Source organism: Elaeis guineensis, chromosome 11 (assembly GCF_000442705.2).
Source record: "Elaeis guineensis isolate ETL-2024a chromosome 11, EG11, whole genome shotgun sequence".
In the NCBI taxonomy this organism is placed as follows: domain Eukaryota; kingdom Viridiplantae; phylum Streptophyta; class Magnoliopsida; order Arecales; family Arecaceae; genus Elaeis; species Elaeis guineensis.
Window position 1 is genome coordinate 120,147,060 of NC_026003.2, and position 19,088 is coordinate 120,166,147.

A 19,088-nucleotide genomic window follows, 5' to 3' on the forward strand; every position below is an offset into this window, starting at 1 on the left:
GCATCTTGGACGAGCTTGGAGGCTTGAAATTGGTTGGGTGCTCTTAAAACCAAAGTTTTTTTTTTTTTTTTCCTTCTAATATCCGAAGTAGTTATGATCAAGGTCCATGCGCGCACGCGGACCCGACCCCAACGCAACTAATATAAAATCCAGCCACAGAACAAAACCCAAAGGCAATGACTGACTCAAATCGAAGGCTGGCTGACAGCAACCGAACCGACTCCAGCTTTCAGGAGGCCAACACTGGCCCAAAGATGGAGAGAAAAGTATAAGCACCCAAGACAACTCTTTCTCCAGAACGCATCCCGTCTTCTTGAGCGGAAACCTCCACACTCACGCCCACCGCCACGAGGCCCCCATCTTCCCCATTCTCCATCTCCTCCTATTAATCATCAAACCCTACACCGTATCTCAATTAAAGATCCTCCCGATCGTCTCCCTCCTCTCAACAAATCTCTGTCCTCCCCTAATTTTCAGGAACTCCAATCGCCCTCCCTTCGCCAATTCGAAAACCCTGCCTGCCGATCGATCGGAGATGCCCGGGGCCAAGGCTTGATCGCCGCCCCGCCGCCGCCTAGGGCGAGGAGGGGTCTGTGTCTTTGTATGGAAACGCGGAGCCGGAAGCGGGCGGAGGCCTCCTCATCAGCGCCCTCTTCTCAGCCCCCCCCCACCCGCGCCTTCAAGCGCTCCCGCACCTCCACCTCCACGATTCCACCCGCCCTTCCTCCGGCCTCCTCTACGCGCTCCCGCCGCGCCCAGAACCGTACGTCCGCCGCCACCGCCCCGTCCCCCATGGACTCCTCCGCCAGTGACTCCGCCGGCCGACGTCGCAGCAGCTCCGGCAAGAACCACCACCCCCCGGCGGAGCGCGACCGTGAGTCGTTGGACAAGGGGAAGGAGAGAGAGCCAGAGACTTCCAGAGCGAGGGATAGGGATGTGGAACGGATCTTAGGGTTGAGCTTCGATGGCGCGGGAGCTGATGATGACAACGATAGCGACGGTGGCGTCGGCATCCTCCATCAGAATCTAACGTCGGCCGGCAGCGCCCTCCAGGGGCTTCTCCGCAAGCTGGGGGCTGGTCTCGACGATCTGTTGCCATCCTCGGCCGTGTCGGGCTCTTCTTCCTCGCACCAGGGCGGGCGGCTCAAGAAGATCCTTTCAGGGCTGAGATCTGATGGAGAGGAAGGGCGGCAGGTGGAGGCGCTGACCCAGCTCTGTGATATGCTGTCGATCGGTACCGAGGACTCACTGGGGTCGTTCTCGGTGGACTCGTTTGTGCCGGTCCTCGTGGGCCTGCTCAACCATGAGAGCAACCCTGACATCATGCTGCTTGCGGCGAGGGCACTCACCCATCTCTGTGATGTCTTGCCGTCTTCTTGTTCCGCGGTGGTACATTATGGTGCTGTCCCGTGTTTCTGTGCTCGCCTTCTCACGATTGAATACATGGACCTGGCAGAACAGGTTTGCTTTTTCTTTTTCTCCTATACTTGGTTCATATTTGCTTTCCTTACCTCGGTGTTGCATGTCGTCTGAGACCTTAGGCTTTATGCTTTGATTGATTTGATTGAAAGCTTTCATGTGTTAGGACACAACCAAACAAGGACAGTACTGTCACTGTGCCATCCACTTAGGGCACGGGTCGGGTTCGTTCGGGTTGAGAGAAAAATTTCACCTGATCGAACCCAATCAGGTTGAATAAAATTCAACCACTATCGACCATTTATCATGTATAAATCGTTTGAAACCGAAGTGAATGGTTTGTAGTATTCGGATAGGTTGTGTCAGTTTGGACTTCGACTCAATATTAATTTTAAGTCCAATGTTGGCCTACTTAAGCTTATTTATTTTTCTTAATCAATTTAATAAAAAAAATCTAAATCTTATAAATTACAAATTTTGGATTTATTTTTGAATCTGGACAAAACAAAACAGAAAAAGAAAAGATTTACTCATTTGAAAGTAACTACATCAGAAAGCTTTCATTTTAGAATTGTCTCAAATTGATGTGTTTCCATCAATAATTCAACATTACTATTCCCATGAATTCAAATAGGTAACGGAGTATTTTTAGAATAAAATATTGAAGTCTAAACAACGCAGTCCCAAAATGCAAGTAAGTTTGTGAAATACTACATCGATTAGGCTCGATTTCATATGGGTTAAAAGTGTAGGAACCGAATCCAACCGTAAATAATTGATTTTTTCCAAACCCCAACCCGATTCTACCTAATTTATGTCATTCAACCGACCGAAACCGATATTTATTGGCTCGGATTGGGTGGGTTTCTTCGGATTTCAGTTATTTGCTCAGCCCTGATCCACCCATCTACTTTTTGCTATGTTCACGATTGCTGTCTTAGGACCTCCAAATTTATATCTGATGTATTGGTTCAAATGTGATCATGTTCTAGAACCGACACTTCCAAACATGACTGTGCTATCTTCTGAACTGGTACAATCAGGCGTAGCACAATCCACTTTTCTGCTTTTCCCATGTCAACTGCTGCTGTCCGCTTACTGACCCCATTTCGTTATCAGAATCTCTGGACTTAAAATATGCTTCTTTCTGGGTTATATAAAGTTGTCTGCCTGCTGGACTTAGTGTAGTGTACATGGCTAGCAGTTGGGGCATTGAGTTCTGTAGGAAGTTCAGTGACTGGTATATGTAGGAAGCTTTATGTTATTTAGGATTCATATTCTACAGGTAGGTAAGTTTTAATATGGTGTTGATATAGTGCCTGGAAAAATTTCAAATCATTTATTGGATATCAAATTCTTAATATGGTACATATGCATGATATCTTTTTCATCTTTTCACCAGCTAGCAAATATTGCATGTGTAAATGTATAGGAACAACCTGTCTGTGTTCATCTGCCAATCCTTATTTTCAGTATTTGTTTCATTTACCAATTTGAATCTGATTATTTGCTTATGTATGCTTTAGTCCCTACAAGCTCTCAAGAAGATATCACAAGAGCATCCGACTGCTTGTCTGCGTGCTGGTGCACTTATGGCAGTGTTGTCTTACCTTGACTTCTTCTCAACGGGGGTCCAGGTAATTGATTTTTCTAAGTATACATTCTAGTGGATTTTTTTTTCTTTAATCATTATTGGTTGTTTGTTTTACATTTTAGTCTGTTTTACCTTTTGAAGGCAACATTCTTTTTCCTCTTTTCTGTGGCCTTCATTGCCCCTTCTTTTCCCATATTGTCTTCATGTTACTTGTCAATTTTTTCAGAGAGTAGCATTGTCCACAGCCGCAAATATGTGTAAGAAACTCCCATCAGATGCAGCTGACTTTGTAATGGAAGCAGTTCCTCTGCTCACAAACCTTCTTAACTATCATGATTCTAAGGTAAAGCAGAAATTATGTAGCCTGTGATTGAATTATACATTTTCTGGCTCGACCATTGTTCATATTTTAACAATAAAATATTTGCTTTGTTTGTTTTTTACTCACTGCTAGTTTTTATGGCAGGTGTTAGAACATGCCTCTGTTTGCTTGACACGTATTGCAGAAGCATTTGCCTCATCTCCTGAGAAACTGGATGAGTTATGTAATCATGGCTTGGTTGCACAAGCTGCTGGACTTATATCTGTTAGTAATTCAGGAGGACAGGCTTCTCTGAGCACATCAACATACACGGTATGAGCATTAAGGGGCTGTGACTAGTGTAAACTCATTGCTCAATCCAATTTTGACATATTCACTTCAGGGTTTGATTCGCCTTCTCTCAACATGTGCAAGTGGATCCCTGTTAGGAGCTAAAACTCTTCTCCTTCTTGGAATCAGCGGCACACTTAAAGATATTCTTTCAGGTTCTGGTCTAGTTGCTGGTGTTTCTGTTTCCCCTGCTTTAACAAGGCCCGCAGAACAGGTATCTCATGTGTTTCGTGCTTTTGTTGTGTTTTCTTGGTCGGCTGGCTGGTTTCTTTAGAGTACTATGGTACATTCTATTTAGAGTAATATTATATTTTATGTGTACTATTATATTTTATGTAAAACAATTGTGATGGATATTAAAATAATGGTGATTGCTATATTATTGCAAGTAAAATAATGGTGATAGATAGAGGAATATTAAAATAAGGGTGATTAATATATTTGAAGTAAAATAATGGTGATAGATGCATTATTTAATAAGGTTAACTATTTGGCGAGTTACATCATGGTTTTCAACCATTTTCAAATAGATGGTCCACCTGTGGTCTGTGCATTAGAACAAGTGATATCATTTGTTGCCATGAATAAAGGGTACAAGGTTCAATGAGGCATTTCTCTTTAACACCTTATTATTAAATTATTTTTCAATCTTGCACGATAGGATTGTGGTTGACTCATGTGTAATGCAGGAGTGTTTGCCTCCGCAAGTCTAGCTTAACTTCATTGGATGCCTTCCTTCTGACAAATCGAAAACAGTTAGAAGCAAAATCATATGTTCTTGCTTGAAAACGAAGTTCATATTAAGTTTAATTGGTCCACTACTAGCCCCGCCTAGTATCCAATTGCTTTAGTGGCCATTGTATTTGGGCTGGTTGCCAATCAGGCTGTCAGAGCAACTTGCCCAAGTGTGGGCAACTCAGGTGTGTCATGTTGCTGTCTTTTGTGGTAGGGCAAGTGTTAGGTGGTTCTGTCAGTAGATTAGGAATGATAGGCAGGTGGAGTCACACCATGCTTTCATGTCTTTTTTTCACGTCTGATGGCTCCTGGATTGTATTACTTGGTTATGGCCTGCAAGTTACATGTTTAAATGATTTTTATTTGGTTCTCAGGTTCTTGGTTTGTTTTAATTATTCAAAATTTGACTGTATTGCTGGCCGCACCAACTTATATCATGTTTCGTTGAGTGACAAACACTATCATAATATCTGCATGGATAAATTATAAATTTGCTAAAAACATGTTATGTTACAGAACAAATTTAGAACCCTTTTTATTTATACTTTTGTTGACTTATTTCTGATTTATAGATATAAATTAGTTTATCTCTGCTATAGTTTATATATATATATGTGTGTGTGTGTGTGTGTGTGTGGGTGTGTGGGTGTGAATTTTATTTTATTTTTTAAATAATAATCTGCCTGTGCTCCTGCCCGATCATAGGCCTTCCATGTAACTTCTATTCAGCTTCCTGACCACTCTTATGTTGAAATCCTTTTCAGAACTTATCTAAAATGCATCTATTACATAGGAGAAGATGCTGAATTATAGATCCAACTTGTGGTAGAGGTTCAACAGTTTGTTTTTGCTGTCAAATTAGTTCAGCTTTTGTCAAGTAAGCATGTTGTTGGATTCTTGGATATAGATAACAATAGAACTTTTATGCCTCCTCCAAGAGAGGAAGCAAGGGAACGAGGTCGATACATTTGATGATTGATATAGAGTGGTCAAATGCAATCATTAAAACTTTTGTTTACCTTTCCATATTGAAATAGAAATTAATGCTTGCTAGCATTTTCTCACTGTTGGTTGGAAGGTTGGCTTTTCTGTTACATTTATATGTGTTTATGTATGTGCATGTATTAAGTAGTACATTTTTGATAAAAAAGAAGTTTATCAATTCTCATCCATCAATGAAATCTTTCATAGAGAATAAAGGTTTGTTCGAGTGTGAGAATAATTATAGACATGAAAATAGCACTCAATATGACATGTTTATGTTAGAAGAATTATAGGCATGGATACAGCACTCAATGCATTGTTGAAGGTTTTCCTTTTTTTTTTTCTGATAATACTTGTAATGATCTTATTCATAATTTCTAATTTTGGGTGTACAGAGATTATAACCTATTAATATTTAGGTGAATCTTTTTGGAAAGGATAGGTTACAGTGTGTGCAAAATGTGGAGGATTTATAGTAATTAAGGCAATTGTTAGAATACTAATTGGGATGATATCCATATATTAATATTTTGAGGAAATCTAGGCTATGAGAGCAAGTTATACATGTTCAATTAGTCAGCTTGGAGAAGATGACTTGTCAGAACATGAATGTAAGATGTAATAAAGGATTTGACATAAAGGGTCATTGGTAATGGTTCTGGTCTGATCACTTAGAATTCTCCATGCTTAGCATATCTTTTCATTGCAAACGGGATAGGGATTATTGTATTCTTTTACCATCAAATGGCTGAAGGCCCTTAAGGATGATTTTAAGGGGACTTTCTATAACGGTTTAGAAAATCATGAAGGCATAGTCTCTCTCTTTCTCTCTCTCTCTCTTTCATATGTTGATATTGGACTGAATGTCTGGAATTTAGGAGATAATGTCAAATGAGAAACAAGAAACACACAAATTAGGTAGAGAGCCTTATGGTCAATCTCCTTAGAATGATTCCTACAATAAAATATGATGCAGATAATGGGATGTTCCTATACTAGATTTTCTGGATTATCCACTCTTGTTCCTCTCCCCCCCCCCCAACACCCCCCCCGCCCCCCACCCGATTGTGGCATATTTATCTAAAGACAATAGTGTAATGAGATTCAATACAAACTATGGTGGACCTATGATAAAACTAATATATATCAAAGTTCAAAATCCTGATTTTGGTAACCTGATAAAACTAAAACCTCATGTTATTAGGTCCTTTTGTGGGACATTGTTCTAGATGTTTGGTGTGGCAAACAGTGATATATTTAAGACTAAGAATTGAATCCTGGTAAGCTTTTTATGTGGACGGCTCGTGAGGAAGCTGATGACTTTTACTCTCTAGGAGTAAGATACTGGCTGTAAAGGTTGACTAATAAGTATAGGTACATCTTTGGCTCTCTTATATCCCTTATCCTTTATTTATATTTTAGATCTGTCATAGCTCACATTTCTTAGCAAAAATGCATCTTACTTTAGTGGGTGCATCAATGCTTGCATACACTGATACTGACACAGCATTATTTCCTCTGGTTGTTTTACTCACTGAACTTGTAGATGATGGGATATGAATTTTCAGTTGCAAATGAAGTGCCTTCCATTCTCCCACATGGTTGATTGATGCATATCAAAGTATATTTTAAATTATGTTTCCTTATTTTGTTATGCAACCTTGAACTAGAACTGTTTAGTTTGACACTACCATGTTGATTGCAAGCTTTCCATCTTCCGAAAAGCACCTTGGTTCACTTTCTTACGGAATTATGGTAAGGGATGGAAGTTGGTGTCATGATAAACAAGTTACTTGCATGCCTTTCAATATGTGGTTATCTATCTTGTTTATCAATCTTTGTATCACTTGCATGAAATCTCTTCCTTCTATAAATTGCTTAAGACCTGTTAGGTCTCAGTAAGAAATTACGTCTTAGTTGAAATTCAGTGTTTTGTATTTATACTAATATGGAGATCTTACAGACTTCTCTTTATGAAAGTTTGAGCATGCAACTAATCTCACTTCTGTTATTTAGATATATGAGATTGTTAACCTTGCGGATGAACTCCTTCCTCCCTTGCCTCAAGGAACCATCTCTCTCCCAATATGTTACAATATTCTTGTGAAAGGATCAGCTGCAAAGAAATCTCCTGCTGCCCCTTCTTCACATGAGCAAGAGGAGACTAATGGAGTGAAAAATGAAGTTTCCTCTCATGAAAAGTTATTGCATGATCAACCTGAACTTCTCCAGCAGTTTGGAATGGACCTTCTTCCTGTTCTGACACAGGTTCGTGGTTTAAGTGCCCCCTTCCATCTCCTTTTCCCTTTACATTTTCACACCTGATTTATTTGTTGAGCAGGTATATAGTTCCAGTGTAAATGGTCCAGTTCGTCATAAGTGTCTGTCTGTTATTGCGAAATTGATGTATTTCAGCTCTGCTGATATGATTCAGTCATTTCTTAATGTGACAAACATTTCCAGGTACTGCTTTGTAATATTATATTGCAATATGTAGTCATCTTCAGGGAAATTACTTGGAGGGAGAAAGGCTTGAGTACTTTGTGCTTATGGTCTAATAACTGTTTCATTTTACTTTTGATATGCAGCTTCTTAGCAGGTATTTTAGCTTGGAGGGATCCCCAGATCTTGATTCCTGCTCTTCAGATAGCAGAGATTCTTATGGAGAAGCTTCCTGGAACATTCACCAAGATGTTTGTGAGAGAAGGGGTTGTTCATGCTGTAGATGCATTGATATGCTCAGATTCCTCAAATACTGTTCCTGCTCAAGCATCCATCTCTGAGAAGGATGCTGATTCTTTGCCTGGGATATCTTCACGTTCCCGGCGTTATCGACGGCGCAGTAGTGGCTTGAACACAGAAAGCAGCTCATTGGATGATTCAAAAGGTTCTATACCAGGAAGTACTGGCTCTCCTCCAACATCAGTAGAAGTGCCGACTGCAAATTCTAGTCTTCGTGCTTCAGTCAGTGCCTGTGCCAAGTCTTTCAAGGATAAGTATTTTCTTGCAGATCCTGGGGCAACTGAAGTTGGAGTTAGTGATGATCTTCTTCATTTGAAAAATCTTTGCTCAAAGTTGAATGCTAGTGTTGAAAATGTCAAGATAAAAGCTAAAGGTAAATCTAAGGCCACTCTTGCTTGTTCGTTTGATATCTCAGCTAGTACTGAGGAACAATTGGATGGAGTAATAGCGGAGATGCTGGCTGAACTAACTAAAGGTGATGGTGTATCCACATTTGAGTTCATTGGCAGCGGAGTTGTTTTGGCACTGCTAAATTATTTATCATGTGGAACATTTGGAAAGGAGAAAATTTCAGAAACTAACCTGCCTAAGCTTCGTCAGCAAGCACTCAGACGATACAAATCATTTATTTCAACTGTGCTTCCTGTTGACATTAAGGAAGGGACTGGAACTCCCATGACAGTGTTGGTTCAGAAGCTTCAAAATGCTTTATCTTCTTTAGAACGCTTTCCAGTTGTACTGAGCCATTCATCAAGGTCATCTAGTGGTGGAAGTGCACGCCTTTCCTCAGGTCTAAGTGCATTATCCCAGCCCTTCAAGTTACGTCTATGCCGAGCACAAGGTGAAAAATCTCTTCGTGATTATTCATCTAATGTTGTACTCATTGATCCACTTGCAAGTCTAGCAGCTGTCGAAGAGTTCCTCTGGCCAAGAGTTCAGCGGAATGAGTCTGGACAAAAGTCTTCAGTGGCAGCAGGCAATTTTGACTCGGGAGGTGCAGCTACTGGGGCTGGTGCATCATCACCATCTGCATCAACGCCAACAGGCCATCGCCCTTCAACCAGATCTAGGTCATCGGTAACAATTGGAGGTGTTGCTAGAAAGGACTCTCAAGAGGGTTCTACAAATTCTTCTAAAGGAAAGGGTAAAGCTGTTTTGAAATCTAGTACCGATGAAGCAAGAAGACCACAAACAAGAAATGCCACACGTAGAAGAGCAGCTTCAGAGAAAGAGATGAAACCAGCACACAGCGACTCTAGCTCCGAGGTTTGTTTAGTGCTATCAAAATTGTGGTTCTTAGTTGTTGACATATTGCCCTTTCTTTGCCTTGATACTTATCTTGGTATAGAGATTAATCTGAGGTTACTTATTAGATTTAGTGCTAGGTACTGGTTCATCTAATGCACTGAAAACAATATTTTTTTCTGTGCTTTGAAGTTTGTGAACTAACCTCATTTAAGCTATTGAAGCCAGTGGCTCTAAAGATCTATTTTTAATATCACAGTTGGCTATAATTTCAGGATGCTATATTGGCACTGGTAATGTGGTTATTCCTAGAGTTATAGATTCGATAAAATATTAGCAAAAGCAAAATTTATTGTCGGTGAGGCAAAGAAACAATGCTTCCAATGTTTGTCTCATTAATATTCAACATGCCCGAGAGAACATTTGAAAAATGAGGAATATATGTTGGATATTGGTGGCACGAGCGAATGGAAGCTTTCTCATTGTAATTGGAAGAGCACTGAAGGTGCTGATTGGTTAGCTAGAGTGGAGGCATCATGTTCATGTTAGGTTTCTTGTGGATAATGGTTTTGAACAGATCTCTTGGACTTGTTGGAACCTGATTGTATGTGGAGCCTTTGGTCTGGCTGATTCCTCCCAACAACCCCCCAACCACGCCCCCATGCCCCATCCCCAACCAAAGAAAAAAAAAAAGAGGAAAGAAAAAAAGCCCAGAAGGTTGAATTCCATGAGATAATATGATCGCTGTAGTCGCTGTTGCAGATTTGCTTGTGATGTGTATGTGTTGTCATTCACCATTTTTTTCATCCTCAGTGTCGTCATTATCATCATTATCATTTTCATTTTTGCTGTCATCTTTGTAAACTCTTTACTTGGATGCCCATATACATGTTGTTGTTGTTGTTTTTTTTTTTTTTTTTTGACCTTTTTTTGTACTGCTTGAATTTCTTGGGTCAACTTGAAAGACTTCTCTGTCAGATAGTGTAAGAATATGGAAGCTGTTATCTAGTTGATAATGATGATGCTTATACACTGCTTATGGTCAAGCCTGGTCTTATTTCTCATAGACTAGCATATTTATCCTTCTGGCCATCCGAACTCCACTTCCAACCCAGAAATCTTGGTCTGGTACCACCTTGCGGCAGTGTCTAAGAGGCATCTATGCTGTGGTCTACTCTTTGCAGTTTGATTGACTAAGAATGGAAATTTTGCCATGTCTTTTTTTTTTTTTAAAAAGATTAGTAATTTGTTATATGATATGGCTGTTAAGGACATGTTTGATCAGGCAGACTGTCCTTTCCCACTCTGGCTTAGGTGATGGTAAGATTCCCACATGTGAAGGGCTGGAACAGATATTGGTGCTAGTTTGATGCAGGTGTTAGCTATATTCTATAGAACAAGAAAACATCAATATTATGCAGAAGTGGACATCTTTAGTACTTACCTCAAGTCATTTTGTTGCACTATGTTTCTGTTCTTTGGAGACACTATTGCATGTATGTTGGTTCATCATCATATCATTACTTAATGTCGTCTTGTTCATACTATGCAGGATGAGGAGTTGGACATGTCCCCTGTTGAGATAGATGATGCTATGTTGATTGAAGAAGATGATGTCTCAGATGATGAAGATGATGATCATGATGAGGTAATCTGGTTAACCTTATTCATTGTGTTTTAAATTTAACTTTGTAGACTACTTTATTTTTTCCCCCCTTTTTACTGTCAATTCACTTTATCATCACACTATTTGGCAAACATATGCAAAGGTGATTTTATGTTTTCAAGATATGAATGCTGTCTTTCTAAGATTAAATGGAAACATATTTAGACACAATTTCCTTTTGATCTTACTTATTCCACATTTAATTGTTCATGATCGTAGCTGAAATTCATCTCTTTCAGGTCCTCAGAGATGACTCTCTTCCTGTTTGTGTACCAGACAAGGTACATGATGTCAAATTAGGAGATCCAGCTGATGATGCGATAATTGCTTCTTCAGCAAGTGATAATCAAGCACAACCTTCATCTGGTTCTAGTAATAGATCTGCCGCAGTTAGAGGCCCTGCCGAATACAGAAGTGGAAGTACTTTTGGTTCAAGGGGTGGTGCAATGTCATTTGCCGCTGCTGCAATGGCTGGGCTTGCTTCTGTGAGTGGGAGAGGTCTCAGAGGTGGTCGAGATCGTCATGGCCTGGCCCCGGGCAGTAATGTAAATGACCATTACAATAAATTGGTATTCACAGCAAGTGGGAAGCAGCTCAGCAAACATTTGACTATATATCAGGCTATCCAACGCCAGCTTGTGCTTGAGGAAGAGGATGATGAAAGGTTCAATGGGTCTGACCTGCCTAATGATGGCAGCAGGTTCTGGAGCGGTATATTTACTATAACTTATCAGAAGGCTGATAGCCAGGTTGATGGGGCTTCTCAAGGAGGTTCATCCTCAAAGTTCAAGTCTATTTCTTCTTCCAAATCTGTTTTTGACTCTCAGTGGCAGCAAATGTCACTTCTTGATAGCATCTTGCAAGGGGAGCTCCCTTGTGATCTTGAAAAGTCTAATCCTACTTATAACATTTTGGCATTGTTGCGAGTACTGGAAGGTCTGAATCAGCTAGCTTCTCGCTTAAGAGTGCAGACTGCATCTGACGATTTTGCTAATGGGAAGATTTCTAGCCTGGATGAACCATATAGGACTGGTGTGAAGGTTCCTTCTGGGGAGTTTATAAATAGCAAGCTAACCCCTAAACTGGCTCGGCAAATTCAGGATGCTCTTGCATTGTGCAGTGGCAGTCTCCCTTCATGGTGTTATCAAATGACTAAAGCATGCCCTTTTCTGTTTCCTTTTGAAACAAGGAGGCAGTACTTTTATTCAACAGCTTTTGGACTATCCCGTGCCTTGCATCGGCTTCAGCAACAACAAAGTGCGGATAATCATAGTTTATCCAGTGAAAGGGAGGTTCGTGTCGGCAGATTGCAACGGCAAAAAGTTCGTGTTGCTAGAAATCGTATCTTAGATTCTGCTGTTAAAGTTATGGATATGTATTCTAGTACAAAGGCTGTTCTTGAAGTGGAATATTTTGGTGAAGTTGGCACAGGATTGGGTCCAACACTGGAATTCTATACTCTCTTAAGTCATGAACTGCAAAAGGCTGGATTAGGATTATGGAGGTCGAGCTCGAGATCGGATAACTCCACAATGGATATTGATGGATATGGGATGAAAGGTGGAAATAATGATGATGTTTCAGAAACCAAGAAACTTGGTCCTGATTTTTCTGTTAGAAGCAGTGATCTTATCCAAGCTCCGCTTGGTCTGTTTCCTCACCCTTGGCCTCCTAATGCAGATGCTTCTGATGGCAGCCAGTTTTCTAAGGTTGTTGAGTATTTCCGTTTGGTTGGTCGAGTGATGGCAAAAGCTTTACAAGATGGGCGGCTTTTGGATCTGCCGCTGTCAACTGCATTTTATAAACTCATTTTGGGTCAAGTAAGTTACTGATACATTCTTGTATTCTAATTTCCTGTGTGACTTTTGGTTATTTTGGTATCATGTGTGACCATTCATGGTTCATTGTAGGGGCTTGATGTGCATGACATCATCTCATTTGATGCTGAGTTTGGGAAGATACTGGAAGAAATGCGAGTCCTTGTCCGTCGCAAGCAATTTCTAGAGGCAGCTGGTGATGATCAAAAGACAATCTCTGACTTGCATTTCCGTGGTGCTCCTATTGAAGATCTATGTCTAGATTTTACACTTCCTGGATATCCTGATTACCTTCTTAAAGGAGGAGGGGAAGGCACCCTGGTAAGAAACAAAAATTTTAGCAATACTTTCCCGTATTCATGACCATCTCAGTTCAAAATTTTTGAATTACTGATGACCCTTGCAGGTTAATATTAACAACTTGGAAGAATACGTCACCTTGGTAGTTGACGCAACTGTTAAGACAGGAATTATGCGACAGATAGAAGCATTTAGAGCAGGGTTCAATCAGGTAGTATCAAATTTCTGTATTATCAATAATTGCTTTGCAGCATTGAATTCCATGCTATTCTTTTTCTTTTAGGTAAATTTGATCGTGCTCTTCATTAGGTCACACACTAGCTCAATGCCGATGCAGTACTTGTGACATGTAATAAAACGGAATAATTTCATCAAAATAGTAATAGGTGAATAATGTTAGTTAAAAAAAAAATATTTCATTTGAAACCATCATGGAAAATTGATGTTCGATTAATTTAATCATAAATTCATAATTAATATTCATAGAAGTACCATCATTTTGTATTTTTATGCTAGTCTAAATAATATGAACAAATAAGAATAAAAGAAACAGGATGTAACTATAGGACATAGAAAATGAATTATGAACACATTAATTAGCAAATGGTTGAGGTCATATCTATTTGTGAGTAGTATAGCTTTCATTGCTCAGATAGGGTTCAGTTGTAACAGGTCAAGTGTAAAGAATCTATTTTAAAGGGCTAACTAGCATATAACCTGCGCAATGCGCAGGATACTTTTTTTATCTATAAAATGTACCAATCTTATACAATTAATTTCTATTAATTACATGTTATTACATAATAATATATTGTTACCAATATGTAAATATTTATTTTATTATCAATATATAAATATTTTTATTAGTTTTAATAAAATATAATTTGTTAATATATTAATATTAAATATTATAATATTTAAAAGTATTATTAATAAACATATTATTATTTTTACTAAAACATATTTTTTTACTACTAATATTAATATTATTAATATTAATAGTATTAATAATATCAATACTAATATTACTAATATCATTAATTTTACTATTTTTAGTAAAGTATTATTTGTTTCAATTAATGTATTAAAATATTATTGAATTTATTAATTTTATATTAAAGCAATATTATTTTTGTGAATAATCCCTCATTGTTTGGCAGTTTGATGCTTCTAGTAGATGATATGACCAATCAGATTATTGGAATCTTGCCTCCATGTCTTGTTAAAGCTCAGGCTAGTATAAACCATGATAATGATGTGCTGTTATCTTATTAATTTTAAATTTACTATTATAATCTGGTTATTGAAGAAGGATTAGGGAACTATAATTATCCAGAAATTTCTATATATATATTTGAAGCAAAAAAATAAATTTAATATTCTTTGACAAAGCAATAATTAAATAGACTTTTAGACAATTAACTATGCGATGAGAGTGTTCAGGTATTTTTTGGAGTTTGTGCTGTGAATTAGTTCAATTTAGGAAATGACCATTATTAATTTCGTTAAAATGGTAATGAACATCTTTGCGGGACAGGCCGTTATTCAGTGAGATAAACCTTTCCTTGAATAAAGGCCTCAGTAGGTGAGAGATTGGGCATGTCTAGAAATGGAAACCATGTTTTGCTTCACCACATTGAATGGTACCGGGGTAGGGGAAAAGGTCTACCATGAATCTTGGGGGTGTTTGTGTACCTTATGATTCTGGCACTCAATGAACCTGCCATAGTACTCCATAGGGGTCCAAATTAGTTAGAGGTGCCCCACTGATTGAACGACCCAGATCAGGGAGCTTCGAAGCAGCTTTCAATCCTAGGAAGAAAAGAAAAAGGTGAGAGGTTCGGAACGAAACTGTCTGATTTTGCGAGCCCATTCTGCCAAGCTGTTTGTGATGGGCTGAATCAGATTTTCTGCGTGGAAGCAAACTTTATTTGGACACATGCCAGTATATTATCAATATGGATGGCGGACAGTGAGCTCCACTATCTATGTCACCATGCATCATGAAAAAAAATTAAACACGGTGAAAGAGGAGCAGGTTTCACCTATTTCGACCTAGCGGAGATCGGGTTGGGGGGTTGGGGGTTGGTGAATCCCTGGGGATCTTGGCACCCACGGTCAACCTCCCTGCCGCCTCTCCCTTCTTCCATTTCTCTCCCTCTCTCGCTCCCTCTCTGAAGGAAGCCAGAGCTTTAGAGGCCTCAACAGCCCTTTGATGGCTTCAACGGGCCACCGCCGACCTTTCTCTATCCTTTCCTTTGCCCTCTCTCTCTTTCTCTCTTTCCTTTTTCCTCCCTCCATTTTCGTCGGTGTTCTAAATCGAACGCTCGAACTGCATTGATAGGCTGCCAGTATGGTTTGGGGCGGTTCAACAAAACATGCTAAAGATGTAAATATACCACATTCAATATATGAACCTAAGCTCAGTAAATCTCTCTCTCTCTCTCTATCTATTTATCTATCTATCTATCTTGCTCGCATTATAATATATCACGTTTTATTGGAAGATATAGAAATGGGTGCAGTTTGCTCAGGTGAATGGCTTGAGAGTTGAGAATTTGCAGTTGTATTCTTGTCCATGTGAAGATTAGAAGGGATTTAAAGTTATCCTATTTTGGCAATTGCTCTTATCAAACTCAGATGGTGGTGGTTCCTCATTTACACACTATATTTAGATAAATTTCCATTCACTTAAATAATAGAGATGTAAGTAAAACATTTTCCTTTCAGTTGTCTATTAAGTCATAATTCAATCCTATTTGGTAAGACGTAGTTTGTAGTGTATTATTGCGCATGGGTGTCCCTGTACCAAACAATCATGTAAGCACCTAAAGAAGTTATAGTGGGATACATGGGATTTCATGTTGAGTAGTTGATGTTTCTTCTCTACAAGCGCTGCAAAAGAATGAAAAAGTGCCCTCAGGTTACAAAGTTGAGTGCAATGCTTTGGAGAAATTCTTCCCAGAAAATTCCATTGATATTAGATATACATTTTAGAAATTTATTTTGATCCTCTCTGTACTTTTAAGTTGAAAACATGTCTTAAGTATATTACTTCTAATTTACCTAAAATAAATTAATTTCAGTCACAACAGTGAAAATAAAAACAAAACAAGTATAAAACAAAAAGTCTAAAAGGATTACATACACCTTTTAATATAAGAGTGCCTATTTGGCAACCCAGGGAGTCTAGGTTGGCTGAGCACCAAGTCACCTGTGCAGTGCTTTTGACAACATTACTCCAAATAGTCAGTTTTCTTGTTTCAAGTATTTGATAATGAACACAAACGTGGATCTTCAACTTTAAGATCCTATCATTGATCTTATACCAACAGCATCAAGGCTTCAATCCTTCCAAATTTCCAATAGGATTTTAGCTTTACTCTCTCTCTCTCTCTCTCTCTCTCTCTCTCTCTCTCTGTGCATATACATACATATGTAGATATATACATAAATATACATACATGTTTATGCATAATGATATTTGTAGTTGTGGTAGATACATGCACATTTTTGAGTGTATGCATATGCTAAAGTTTGTATATGTGGATGACTTCGACATTCTTAGTATAATCAACTGGTTGCACTTAGTATAGTCATGACTCTTTTCCAACTTTTTAATTACGAAGGCAAAACCTACAATTTCACATTGCAATTTTAAAGCATGGGCCCCTATGAACTACTGAAATTCAATGAAGCTAGGTCAGTAACTCATGAATCCACAAGCCTTTCCTACTCACACAAAAACTAATTCACCTCCCTATTCGCATGTTGGACCCAAGCCTCTTTGGCATGGTAGCCATCCTAGTTATTGATCCGCTGCGGTGTTCATTGTGTTAAATTTTGGAAAACACGTGGAGACCAGAATTCAAACATCTTGGATTTATTTATTTATTTATTTTTTGCCGGTTATGGATTTGAATGAATAATTTTATTTTTATGGAGAAATGCTTTTTTTGATAATTGATGCTTGGTAACAAGTCTCTGATACATCAACTAGAATTATCAGTGTTGAACAATGTTCTTCATCAAATTATTTCTTCAAAAATCTGTTCACTGTATAAACAATCTTTTTCTTTTGTGCATCATTCAGCATTTATATTTTGTCTGAGGTTCAATATATGTTAGTGCTCTTATATTGCTTAATTAAAAAACCGTTCCAGGTCTTCGATATCTCATCTCTGCAAATATTTTCTCCACATGAGCTTGATTACCTAATCTGTGGTCGTAGAGAATTGTGGGAGGTAAGATAATTTTTATCATCTATTGTCTACACATTGATACCTAACCTCTATCACTTTTGGGAATGTATTGATAACCATTACATGCTGCAGGCTGAAAAACTGGTTGATCATATAAAGTTTGATCATGGGTACACTGCAAAAAGTCCAGTGATTGTCAATGTATGTGCTAATTTTAAAACAGCTCATTTTCTGCCCAAAATTTTTAACAACTAGTATTTCTGAGTTTCATTTGTTCTTTCAGCTGCTTGAGATCATGGCAGAATTCACACCGGAGCAGCAGCATGCTTTTTGCCAATTTGTGACTGGTGCTCCGAGGCTTCCACCTGGTGGTCTGGCTGCATTGAACCCAAAGCTGACCATTGTGAGGAAGGTGGTGTTTTTGTTCCCCAATGTTTTAACTTAGAGTCTCATTTAGATGCACTCTCTCAACATTATCATGCTCATGTTTTCATCAGCTCTAACTATATGCTTAATGACAGCATTCTTCAAGTGCAACAAACTCAACCTCAAATGGAAATGGAGTGTGTGAATCGGTTGATGATGATTTGCCTAGTGTCATGACCTGTGCCAATTACCTTAAACTTCCTCCTTATTCATCTAAGGTTTTTATTTTCTCCTCTAGAACTTTCTCCCTATTCATCTAAGGTTTTTATTTTCTCTGGAACTTTCTCAATTTTGAGATTTTGGCTTCTTGACTTGCAACCTTCGCTATATTCTTTTGCAGGAAATCATGTACAAGAAATTGCTTTATGCTATCAACGAGGGCCAGGGATCATTTGATCTGTCATGAGCCAAGACCATAAGTGATGGATATTGTCTCACTATGGGTTGTTCATCTTCTGCTTTTAAATCAATTGCCCATTCTGCTCAACATCAGCCTTTTCTTTTGCACCTAGCTAATGGTGACATTAAGGTCAGTCTTTACCTCCAGCCATGCCAGTGTTTTCCTTTTTTCCTCTCTTCCATGGGTTGGTTGCATTCTTTTGTTTTGTTTCTTTTTTTTCCCAATCCTGTATATTCTCATTATTCATAGTGGACCCACAAATATCATTTGTTTTGGCTGGATTTTCCCTTCTGTTCTTCAATAATAGAAGTTTTTCACTGTCAGCTAAATGTGATATTGATCCTGCATTTTGAAGCTTTGAAGAGGGAATGCAGAGCTTTGTGCCATTGCTTGTAAATAAAGGGAGAAATTTCACCTTATTTATAAGTTTGAGTATGCCAAATAGTTTATGATGTATTGATGAATGAATATAAAGAAGAAATGAATCTTTCAAATTGATTTCAGCTGTGATGCAGCATCTTCCCCACCTTCTTGGCCATGGAATTTAGTTGTAAATAAACGCCCTTTTCCTTGCATTGGGCTGGAGGTGAATTAGAGCATAAATTTTACATTTTGTCTAGAGGAAAATTCATTGCATGACCGTATGGATAAGTAATTGTAGGTTGTTGTTTGATCTTGTTTCACTAATATAACAGGAAAAATGAAATGAAACCGCTGAGTTGACCATAAATAAATTATTTTTAAATAAAAATAGCAATTTGTGGTTATAGCTAATCACTGGGCTTTCCTTTTTTTTCTTGGAATCTTTTTACAACCTTTTGGCTGCAATTTAGAGTAAAGCTTTTTAACATGTCTTCTTGCTATATCTATTGATTCTACAATAGTCCAATATTTTTTTTGAGTTAT

At 38.5% G+C, this 19,088-nt stretch overlaps 1 protein-coding gene across 2 annotated transcripts; it reads left to right on the forward strand.

The window, feature by feature from the left end:
- The first annotated feature begins 350 nt into the window (after positions 1-350).
- LOC105053761 (E3 ubiquitin-protein ligase UPL3) lies at positions 351-18,685 on the forward strand. 2 transcript variants are annotated; one of them, XR_833505.4, is made up of 18 exons: positions 351-1,461; positions 2,946-3,056; positions 3,240-3,356; positions 3,480-3,647; positions 3,718-3,879; positions 7,401-7,652; positions 7,726-7,847; positions 7,973-9,392; positions 10,924-11,019; positions 11,277-12,857; positions 12,948-13,175; positions 13,261-13,365; positions 17,318-17,398; positions 17,489-17,557; positions 17,640-17,768; positions 17,878-18,000; positions 18,123-18,311; positions 18,507-18,685. XR_833505.4 is itself a non-coding variant. In XM_010935036.4 (17 exons), exons 1-17 carry the CDS (start codon positions 604-606, stop codon positions 18,186-18,188), a joined length of 5,688 nt encoding a protein of 1,895 aa, XP_010933338.1. In that variant the 5' UTR covers positions 351-603; the 3' UTR covers positions 18,189-18,624. The 2 variants fall into 2 exon arrangements, 1 of the variants encoding a protein (XP_010933338.1); XM_010935036.4 differs by having other exon boundaries at positions 18,123-18,624.
- Positions 18,686-19,088: the final 403 nt, after the last annotated feature.

Coding starts and splice junctions, on each gene's coding strand:
- LOC105053761 (XM_010935036.4), top strand. CDS start 604: ATGGAAACGCGGAGCCGGAAGCGGGCGGAGGCCTCCTCATCAGCGCCC. Junction 3,648..3,717: donor TGAGCACATCAACATACACG/GTATGAGCATTA, acceptor TATTCACTTCAG/GGTTTGATTCGCCTTCTCTC. Junction 17,558..17,639: donor AAAGTCCAGTGATTGTCAAT/GTATGTGCTAAT, acceptor TTGTTCTTTCAG/CTGCTTGAGATCATGGCAGA.